General features: G+C 36.3%; 1 protein-coding gene and 2 long non-coding RNA genes across 7 annotated transcripts; 2 read left to right on the plus strand and 1 right to left on the minus strand.

The window, feature by feature from the left end:
• Nucleotides 1–619: 619 nt before the first annotated feature.
• Nucleotides 620–2738, plus strand: LOC126679803 (uncharacterized). Of its 5 annotated transcripts, none has more exons than XM_050374784.2 (5): nt 620–851; nt 1231–1345; nt 1701–1802; nt 2116–2180; nt 2275–2738. In XM_050374784.2, the coding sequence occupies exons 2-5, from the start codon at nt 1253–1255 to the stop codon at nt 2420–2422; spliced, it is 408 nt and encodes a 135-aa protein (XP_050230741.1). In that variant the 5' UTR covers nt 620–851; nt 1231–1252; the 3' UTR covers nt 2423–2738. The 5 variants fall into 5 exon arrangements, with proteins under 5 accessions (XP_050230741.1, XP_050230742.1, XP_050230745.1 ...); XM_050374785.2 differs by having other exon boundaries at nt 625–851; nt 1695–1802; nt 2341–2738; XM_050374788.2 differs by having other exon boundaries at nt 627–851; nt 1695–1802; nt 2116–2175; nt 2341–2415.
• On the minus strand, nt 2705–3747 carry LOC126679804 (uncharacterized). Its single transcript, XR_007640991.2, has 2 exons — nt 3226–3747; nt 2705–2994 (listed from the first exon to the last, which is right to left on the minus strand). It is a non-coding gene; the product is annotated as an uncharacterized LOC126679804 (long non-coding RNA).
• Nucleotides 3748–4408: 661 nt separating this feature from the next.
• Nucleotides 4409–7175, plus strand: LOC126682706 (uncharacterized). The gene is made up of 2 exons (XR_007641491.2): nt 4409–4570; nt 6511–7175. It is a non-coding gene; the product is annotated as an uncharacterized LOC126682706 (long non-coding RNA).
• Nucleotides 7176–10157: the final 2982 nt, after the last annotated feature.

Raw genomic sequence — 10157 nt, forward strand, 5'->3', positions numbered from 1 at the left:
CATTGACAGGTCAGCTATGCTGATATACTAGAAAAAGTGTCAGAAGGCCTAACGCGTGTCTCAGGCCTTCTGACGCGCGTACAGTGACGCGCACTGACTCAGTTAAAAAGTACATATTTGTTTTAATTTTTTTGCTTTGTTTAGTAAAATGTAAGTTTTTGGAAAAAAAAAAGTGATCATGTAATTTGTGCTCGCTATTAATCTATATGTATAATTTTTTCTTCTTCCTTTCTTCCCCTTCTTACTAATTGATGACATTAGTCTAAATTCTACAAGTTACAAGGATTTCAAGTTGGTGTTATTTTCTTATAAAAATTATTCTCCCATAAATTTTATTAAACGCAACAAAAATACTAGAGCAGATTATTCTAATACTTCCCACATGTGTGATTATCCAAAATTTGATATTTTTTATTTGAAAATTAAATGAATTAATATTTCATTTTCAATTCTGTTAACAGAGGATTTTTGTTAGTTGTGTTCATAATTTGGTATTGACTTTCAAACGATTTGATATCTCACTTTCATTCATATTGACAATTCACTTTCAATTATATTAACAATTTGATATTTCATTTTCAAACAATTTAATATCTCACTTTTAATTCCGTTAACGTTTTAGTATCCAAATTTAACAAAAGGTTGTAATTATTTGCAAAATTAAAAGTGATGTAGCAAATCGATTGAATCATACAATAGGTACTAAACTGTAAATTACGACGTAAGCAAATTCTATTATTCTTGGAAGGATTAATTCTTCAATACTGCTTCTGGGTTTCTTCGCCACCCCAGTTTTAGTTCTTCTGTTTCTATTTCGGACAAGTCATTGTGATTTTATCTATTTATCGGAGGTGAGTTCATTTAACTGATTTTTATTTCGATTAGGTTTTAGGCTTAATTGATTAATTTATTGCTCTTTTTAATCTCATAATTTCAAGTTTAAATCTTGGATATGGATTTGGATCAGAGAATTATTATGTAAAATCTGTATCTTGATGTTTATCTGCTATAATATATTACATCGTCACTACTATTTCACACTTTCATGATAAAAAGAAATAAAATCGTGAAACTCGACAATATTGTGAAACTTAAGGCCTACATTCTCCATAAAAAGTATTAATTATACCCGGAAAACGCGCGGTTATCGACCTAGTTGAAGGATAATGTGGTATGGAATAAATATGTTTTAGGTGAACTAACTATCAACTACTATTTCCAAATTTGCAGAGAAACGGATGAGTGAAGAGAAATGTTAGGGATACAGAGAAGAACAATCAGATGGGTTCATACCGCTGTAGCTGCTCCGCATCTCGTTCGGTTCACTCTAAAACCACCCAAAACTGTAAATTCTTTATCTTTTAATTGAATCCTTTTGTGTATAGTGATGTTTGATGGTTCCCTTTTTTTGATCAATTTTATAGCTTAATTATGTTTTTTTTACTGTATGTTGTTTTCTTTTATTCCTGAAATTTTTGTGCTCCACTTTAAACAGATATTTGCTGTTGGATTTTGTATATTAGGCATTTTCCCCTTTGAAATTTGGTATATTAATGGTGTGAGATTAAATTAGAAAACTATTTGGTCTTCTTCAATTGTCTATGTTGATTAAGATATTGCTCTTTTTTTCATAATTGATTTCTAGCCTTTACGCTACTCTGATATTTAGCTTCTTTTTGATTCTATTTTGTTAGGTAGAGATGGAGTATGTCAACGGTAGTAAGTTCCATCTATCAGCTGAATTTTTGAGAATACATAGTCCGGCTGTTGATGGGAAAGTTAGGTCATTTGGAGGTGACAAGGTATATTTCTCATAAATTTATCTTTGTTTTGGCGGCTCGTAGGTGTAATTAGAATCATTAATTTACTTTAGTTTATATTTGGATACTATATGTTATTAGAAGTCGTCAACTTTGCTTTTATAAACGCTGCAACTTGCGTGTCATCAAGTTTATATCATTCACTAGTCATCATAAATCCAATGTATTCGAGTTCATGTACATTTCTAGCAAGATAAACAAAGACGGAAATCATGACATTGTGATGATCTTGTGGAGCTTTGTTTTCTGGGGATGTACGGATAAATTGTTTGACCAGTTGAAGTTCTTGAATTAGGTGATATTTGGGCGGCGGCATGTGGGTATCATGTCTGCAGAGCCTGTAGGAAACTATGGGGTAAGGTACTTGCTACTCTTCTAACTCTGTTATTATTTCTTACATAAAACTAGTTCTAGCAACTATTTACAGTGGTGGTTTGCATTTGACATGGTTCAGGTTAATATTTGATGATTTGCATAAAACTGGGATTTTTACATGGGATTATTTCTATCATCTTGGTAGCAATAAGTTCAGCTTGATGAGAGATTATATCAGAACGCTAAGGAAGCATGGACTTAGCCGCGATCCTCCTAAAAGAAAATGATGGAGACTGTAGTTGGTTATTGTACAACGAGCACAAAGAGACTAAAAGGTTAAAAAATTGTAACCAGAATTTTGATGCAACTCGACGAAAAGAAAGAATTGTTCATGAGCATCAGCGAAGAGACTACATCGGTGTACAGGAAAGGAATTGTTGGCAAAAACATTAGCAAATACATTAGTTTTACTTAATTTTACCTGTTTTTTGTGAAAGCCAGATTAGAAGATGAAATGTGAGCTTATTTGCTTGCTGCTTAAAAATTTTATGTTCTCACTTTGAACAATATGATATCAACCAGTGGCAGTTATTTGATGCTAAATTTTAGAGTTTTTTTTAATAGTACATGATTTTGGACTATTAGAGCAATTCGAGTTCAGTTGTCAGGTTCATCGATCTGAGTACAAAACATTATGACAAGAATCCAATAGCAATAACTATTTTCCATGTCCAGAAAATGTCTCAATCCACCCTATAATTTCTTGAAGCTTCAATACGTTCAAAGCTGTTACTCATGCTTATAATAGCTCTTGGCCTTCAGTTTCCTCATACTTATAGTAGCTCTTGGCCTTCAGTTTCTGCAAACAGTGAGCATCATATGGTAAACTGGTAAAGTGATAGAATTGCACTGATGCTTATTAATATGAGTATTTCGGTTTGGTTCGAACCGAGTGCATACTAAGCAGCTACAGCGACAGAAATGTATTGTCATAGAACATTAAGTTAAAAGATTGAAGATGGAGCCAAGTACATTACCGTTCCCAAACAAGTGCAGCCAGTAAAGTCATATATGTAGAAGTACGGATTACCTTTCCGATATGCGCTTCAGTGCTACAGACTTTAGCGAGCGAGTAGCTCATATACTCGTGCATGAAGATATAGAAAAACAACAGCAGCATAAAAGTCATGACAGAAATTATTATGTATGCTTATAGGCTTGTGCACAGTAAACTACAAAGAAACACAGGACAAAGTAAAGCAGTAAACTTCAACTAAGCATGAACATCGAGTTTCGATCTTAAATGATATCAACATCCCACTAAGCTATCTCCGATTGTCTTCTTCTGTCTTCGGGGTAGTTTTTTCTGTTTCTTTGTCTTTGTTCCGGTGGTCCTCTGCTTCGTCTTCATCTCTTCGCCCTTCCTTGTCTTGATCCATCGTTCGTGTCGTTCCGTCATCGGAAGTTCCTCCTTCTCTACATCCGTCCTCTTGATCTTCGCTCATCCTTCTTCTGCGATTAGCTTGTGGCCTCCTCTATTACCGTTACTATGTCTATTCGGAACCGCTTCATAGCTCCGTCAATAGTCTGGTTAATCACCTCTTGCAGGGTAGGATCTTTAATACCTTGAAATTTGGGTATTTTAGAAATAAGTGGTGCATTTCATTTTAAATGATTAAAATGAAAGAAATAAGAAATTGAGCGGAATGATTTAATAAAAGAAGATCCGAGTAGGTCGATATTGAAATTTTAATAAGAAAATTTCAATATTCATATTCCATAAAGGAAATGGATTTCGATTTAAAAAGAAAAAAATATGAGAAAGTGGCTAAAAATACACTTTAGCCTAAAATTAGAAAATATGCTTTTAATTTCCGGAAAATAGAAATTGAATAGATTATTGACGGGAATTAGTATTTAAAAAAATAATATCAATAAATTGATTATCGATAATTATTAAAACAAAATTTGGACGAGAAAGTGAAAAAGATGCATTTTAGCTCAAATTATAAATTGAGTGTTTTTGTCCGAAAATTATCAAAATAAATTGTCGGAAAATGAAGTTATAATATATGTGACTAATATTATTTATTTAAAAATAAATAATACGTAGTTTATCGGACCTAAAAGATTTAGCGTTCGACAGATGAAATTGGACAATTTATAAGTTAAAAATCGAAACGGTTTGAGTCGATTTCTTGAAGGACCAAAGGAGGCATTTTACTATAAATATAAAAGAAATTTTATTTGATATTCAAACCAGCAAATATTATTTGAACTCAGCCACCAAAATTCATCATCTTTTTCACTTGGAGAAAAGGGGATGCAAAAAGTTCAAATCTTAATATCTTTCTCGTTTTTGATCCGTTTCGGATGATTCTTGCGACCATGGAACGAGGAAAACGATAGCTACTGATCTATCCCTATTATTCAAGGTAAAAATCACATCTTGAAATTAGGTTTTAGGGCTGTAATTTTCTGGTTTGATTGAAAATGATGATGATGATGTTTTTAAGGCTAAAAATGGTGTTTATGGTGTAAATTGATTAGGAAAAGCTAAGTGTAATGGTTGATTGTGAGTTTTGAGGAGAGTTGTGTTGTGATGATATGTTAGGGCGGATGCTATAGGGGCTGGCCGGAGGTGGCTATGGTGGCCGACCTGCTGGACACGGCAGTCCAGCAAGCACACCACCGCGCTGAATGAACGGTGGCGCTGAGCTGCCATTGCAAACGCACCAGACCATAATCATCCCTCCCCTATCAAGAAAGAGGAGGGTATGGTAAAGGGGAAAGAGCCGAACACCAACCTTTTCCCAAGGTCCTATCGCAATCGGATTTTGCGTAAAACATCAAGTTACACAAGCTAGCTTCGAATTGAACGTAAATTGATTTTGGAAAACGAACAAATGAGTTAAGGTTTTATGGAATGTAAATAAATGAATATAGCATATGTATGGGCTGTTTTAAATTATTAAAACAATAAAAAATGAGTTATGAATCAAGCGTTTTAAGTTTAAAACGCTAATCACTACGAGCTAGTTTCGGTTTAGACGTAAAATAGTTTTTGAAATCGAATATTACGCTAAGGTTTTATTGAATATAAATGTATATAAATGGTATAATGAGGGCTGTTTTGAGCTTGAAAATGCTGAGGCATAATGGCTACGGAATAAGCATTTTTACGTTTAAAACGTAAGCTTTAAAATTGACGCAAAAAAGCGAAGTTGACATAAAAATGTGATAAGTCGAGGTAGAGTGTATAAGTTGGTTATAGTTGATATAACCATCAAAAATATGTTGGTAAAGACTTTAAAAATGGAATTTGGGGCTATACATATTTAAAACGATTAAATACGTTAATGGTCTTAAATAAAAGCACTGAAGCTTTAAAAGTTAAAGTTGATATTTAAAGAATATCAAACTTAAGTATTATTTTGAAATCAAAAGTATCGACCTAAAGCTATAGTTTAGGTCTATGCATATTGGTTATACGTTTATTATATTTAAATATATTTTAATTATAATTGTGACAGAGATATCAGCGAGCTACGGATTTGATGGTTTAGGTTGGAGGGTTCGGTGGACATAAAAATTGTGAAAAATTGGATAGCGAGGCGTGAGTATATTTTACTTACTCGTATTGTCATATTGAAACTAATATTTGAAATGATTATATGAATAAAAAAAATGCATCGCATAAATGTGTTGTACGGATTGATTGTATTGAATTATACTCATCGATTGCATTGATTGATTATATGAAATTTCTTGTATTGGTTGATCTATATTTGAATTGTTTGGATTGTATTTTGTTTTGCTTGTTTGACAACTATTTGCAAAACGTGAATTGTGTACGATCTGAATTAGTATGTAATCACAAGTCGAATCGGTATAGACGATAGAAATAGATCGAAATAGACTAACATATATCGCGTTAGACCCTAGGTTGAACTCGGTAAGGGAATATCTCGCGACCTGTGTCTAAGAGTTGAACTCGGTGGAACTATACTTGAATCGAATGGATTTGAGCGTGATACGAGTTGAACTCGGTGGAATTATCCCGGGACGATATCACTAGGTATAGGTTGAACTCGGTCGAACTATCCCGGGATTTTACCTAAAAGGACATGAGAAAGCAGTACTCTCGCTAAGCCTGGGAAGACGCCTAGGTTAAGAATTGTCTAGGATTAAGATTAAGATTAAGATCTGATTAAATTGTTTGCCTAAATGAATTGATTGAAATCAATGTGATTGTATCGATATGATTGTATATATGAAAAATGATTCTAAATGTGATGCTTATTTTGGTAATATGTTAAGTAACGTATATCTCACTCAGCTTATAGCTAACCCCGTTGATTTAAATGTTTTTCAGGTGCCTAGACTCATGATTGGCTAGAAGTACGTCTTTTGATCGGGAGTCAAATTTTACTTGTATAGTTCCGACTTCCGTAGTTGTTGTAGTAGCGTATGTCTGATCAGAGTCGTAGCCTAGCACAGCGACATATTTTTATTTCTTTATAGGTGTTGTCTCTATTGTATATGTATATTGGCTATGACATTTGTATTTTGTCCACAGAAGTAGATTCCAGTTGAATGACCCTGAACTAGTAGTATATATGTCGGGTTAGTACGTATGAGATACGGAAATAGTAAACTCGAAGTAACTTGTATTTTTTTGGTTAATTACATATAAAATCACCACCTTTACACGAAATTGCAAAAATAACACGACCTTTAAAACGTGGCGATTCAGGACACCACCTTTCATTTCTTTTCAAAAACAACATGGGCACATTTTTAATGGAATTTTTGCTGACGTGGCATGACACGTGGCACTCCTATTGAGTGCCCAAGTCAGCAAAATTTTATCTACAAACGTGCCCATGTTATTTTTAAAAATAAATGAAAGGTGATGTCCTGAATTGACACGTTTTAAAGGTCGTGTTATTTTTGAGAATTCGTGTAAAGGTGGTGATTTTATATGTAATTAATCCAATTTTTTTTACTAGTGTATATATGTACGTATGTTTGCTTAAATGGTTCCTGATGGGATATACAAATAAACAAAGGGAAAACAAGGGAACCGCAAATCCCACATCGACCAGAAAAAGAAGGGATGGCAAGGCGCGCCACAAACACTATAAAAGGGCCACGAACCCATAAGTCTAGGACACGCGATCCGAACGAACAAATATCCAACATACTAACTCATCCATCACTAAATAAACATTCAATACCGATACTCAAATCCTTAAGTCACTAACCACATCCGACATCTGAATCCACCATTTGGCACCGTCTGTAGGAACTCCTAAAATAAATTTTAGTTATCAGATTTGACCATGGCGGATGTAAGCAAGGACGCAGCAGGGCAAAGAAAAAAGCGCCTTGCGTGGCGGATCTGGAGTATCAAACGAAGACAGTCCCCGGACTCCCGTAGCTCCAGAGGCAACCGGGAGGTCATGCATCTTCTTCCAGGGGTTTGGAAGTCCGACACCCACTCCGACAGATGGGTCCGGTCAGGACTTATAAGAAACCCTGGGCCGAACATTGGATGGGTCGATGAGACGTTTTAAAGAAGAGGTGGCCACCGTAGTCTATAAAGCAACTGAATCAATCAGGTCGCACACACCCAACAGCAAGAATCGGAGCACAGCCGAAAAACAGACGGGCGGAACTGAGAAGACATCCCACACAGTCGACAACCCCAAGGAAAACAGTGACAAGGAAGAAGAATATATACCCCCTCCCAGACGTTCAGAGATAGGAACAGACAGCGTGGATTTAAAGGAAGTTGATAGGCTCGTTTCGGAAGCCATGCAGAAAGACCGGAGAAAATTCGAGAGAACACGTCCAGACCGGTAGTATGACGGACGGAAAGTCACCCCTAGCAGCAAGTGTATTATCTGAGAAATGGCCAAAAAGACTCAAGATCCCAATTTTGATAACTTCGATGGAACCAGTTGTCCAGAAATCCATGTCACAAAGTTTTACAACAGGATGGTTCTACTGGACGTCTCAAATGCTATACTTTGCAAATCGTTTCCAACCACACTAAGCGACACAGCACAACGATGGTACAACGGTTTGAAGGCCGGATCAATAGCTACCTGGAGACAATTGAACAGGGAGTTTGTGATAAGATTTTTCACAAACATCCCATCCAAAAGAAGCTCGGAAAAACTCTACAGGTGCAAGCAGGGTGAGGGGAAACGCTCAGGGCCTACATTGAAAGATTCAACAAAAAAGCTATGAAGATCGAGGACCTGAACAACGATACGGTGGTACAAGCTCTGAAGAAGGGAACAAGAATGGGAGTACTATGAAACAAGCTAAGCTCGAAGAAACCGAATACATATCAGGAGGTAATGACGGTGGCCCAGAAATGCATCAACGTGGACTATGGAAGGAGACAGAAGACCAAGGATGCACCAAAAAGGGAAAAAGCAAGGGGAATGCATCTCAGAGACAATCTTCGCATTCATGAAAGGATTACAGCACGAGCCATCAAAGTATCAGCAGGTACAACCCTTATGAGTAGAAACACCACTGGGGGAACAACAACAGATATACCAATGACTACCGATCGAGGTACGGTGATAAAACGAAGGCATTCACACCACTGAATACCGCAAGCAAGCATCATGATGTGGGTCAAAGAAAGTCGGACGCCTGTAACATGGCTTAGGAAGATGATCCATAGAACCGGGACAAGATACGAGAACCGATATTCCAAGTTTCACGAGGACTACGGGCACGACACAGAAGAATGCTACGACCTGAAAAAGGAGATAGAGAAGCTTATCGAATCAAGAGCATTGAGGAAGTTCACAAACAACAAAGAGAAAAAAGAGTAGAGGAAACAAGGAGCAGACAAAGAAGAGAAAAACAGAGAAGAAAGGGGAAGGAAGATAGAGATTGCGGGAGTCGTCAACATCATAGTGGGAGGAAAAGGCATAAAAGAAGGAACAAAAAGGTTAAGAGCCAAAATAATGCAAGTGGTGGAGCAGACAGGAGGAAGAACAGGAACAACAAAGGTCATCACCTTCTCTGCAGACGACGGAACGCACGTAAAAGAGCCACATAACGATGCGTTAGTGGTAGAAGCAATCATCAACAGTTTCCTGGTCATGAAGCTACTAGTAGATGAAGGAAGCGCAGTAAACCTGATGACGTGGGAAATGTACAAAAGAATCGGAGGGGAACTCGAAAAGCTCAAACATTGCCTGATAGGAGTAAAATACTCCTATATCTAGAGTCGTTTCCATTACGTTTTGATACATTTTAGCACGTATTTTGAGGTGTTTTGGTGCCTTATCGTATGTGTATGCATTTCAGGATCATTGGAGCGTAATGGAGACTATTTGGCCCAAAAAGCGGAAAGAACCGGCAAAGAATCGATTCGGCAAAGTCTTGGAGCAAGAAAACGGCGAAAAGGCATTTTTAAAGGAGGTCACGATCTGGACCTTGAGGGTCACGATCTGAACCAGGCATGAAAATGGTACCGAGAGGATGCTCTAAGGAAGGTTACGATCTAAACCAGTGCAAAATTAATTCTCAGCTTGCAAATTTCAAAGGCTCAAGACTTAGACCCACTTCCTTATTTGGCCAAACACTCTTGTAATAGGTTGTCTTTTATTACCTTTCTAGGAGTACTATATAAACAACTTTATCTCTTCTTTTAGGGTATGTCTCATTAGTGTAGGAGACATCAATTCTTAGTGTAGTTGTAATTCCTTTTTTCTCTCTACTTTTAGAATAGGATCTTCATAGTTCTTAGTGTTCTTCAATTAATTTCCAGATTTTATAATTTGGGTTTCATCTCTATTAATGCAAGCTTTTGATTTTCTATCTTCATTATCTTATTTATGATATGTCTTCCCTACTTACTTAAGGTAATTACTTCTATCTCTTTAATGCTTTATTGCTCTTGTTGTTTGATTGTTGTTGGTTTAGCCATGGTTGGCTAAATCCCCTTGTTTGGGGGTTGATATGAATCCTAGTTAATGCATGATTGGG

Source organism: Mercurialis annua, linkage group LG5 (genome assembly GCF_937616625.2).
Source record: "Mercurialis annua linkage group LG5, ddMerAnnu1.2, whole genome shotgun sequence".
In the NCBI taxonomy this organism is placed as follows: Eukaryota; Viridiplantae; Streptophyta; class Magnoliopsida; order Malpighiales; family Euphorbiaceae; genus Mercurialis; species Mercurialis annua.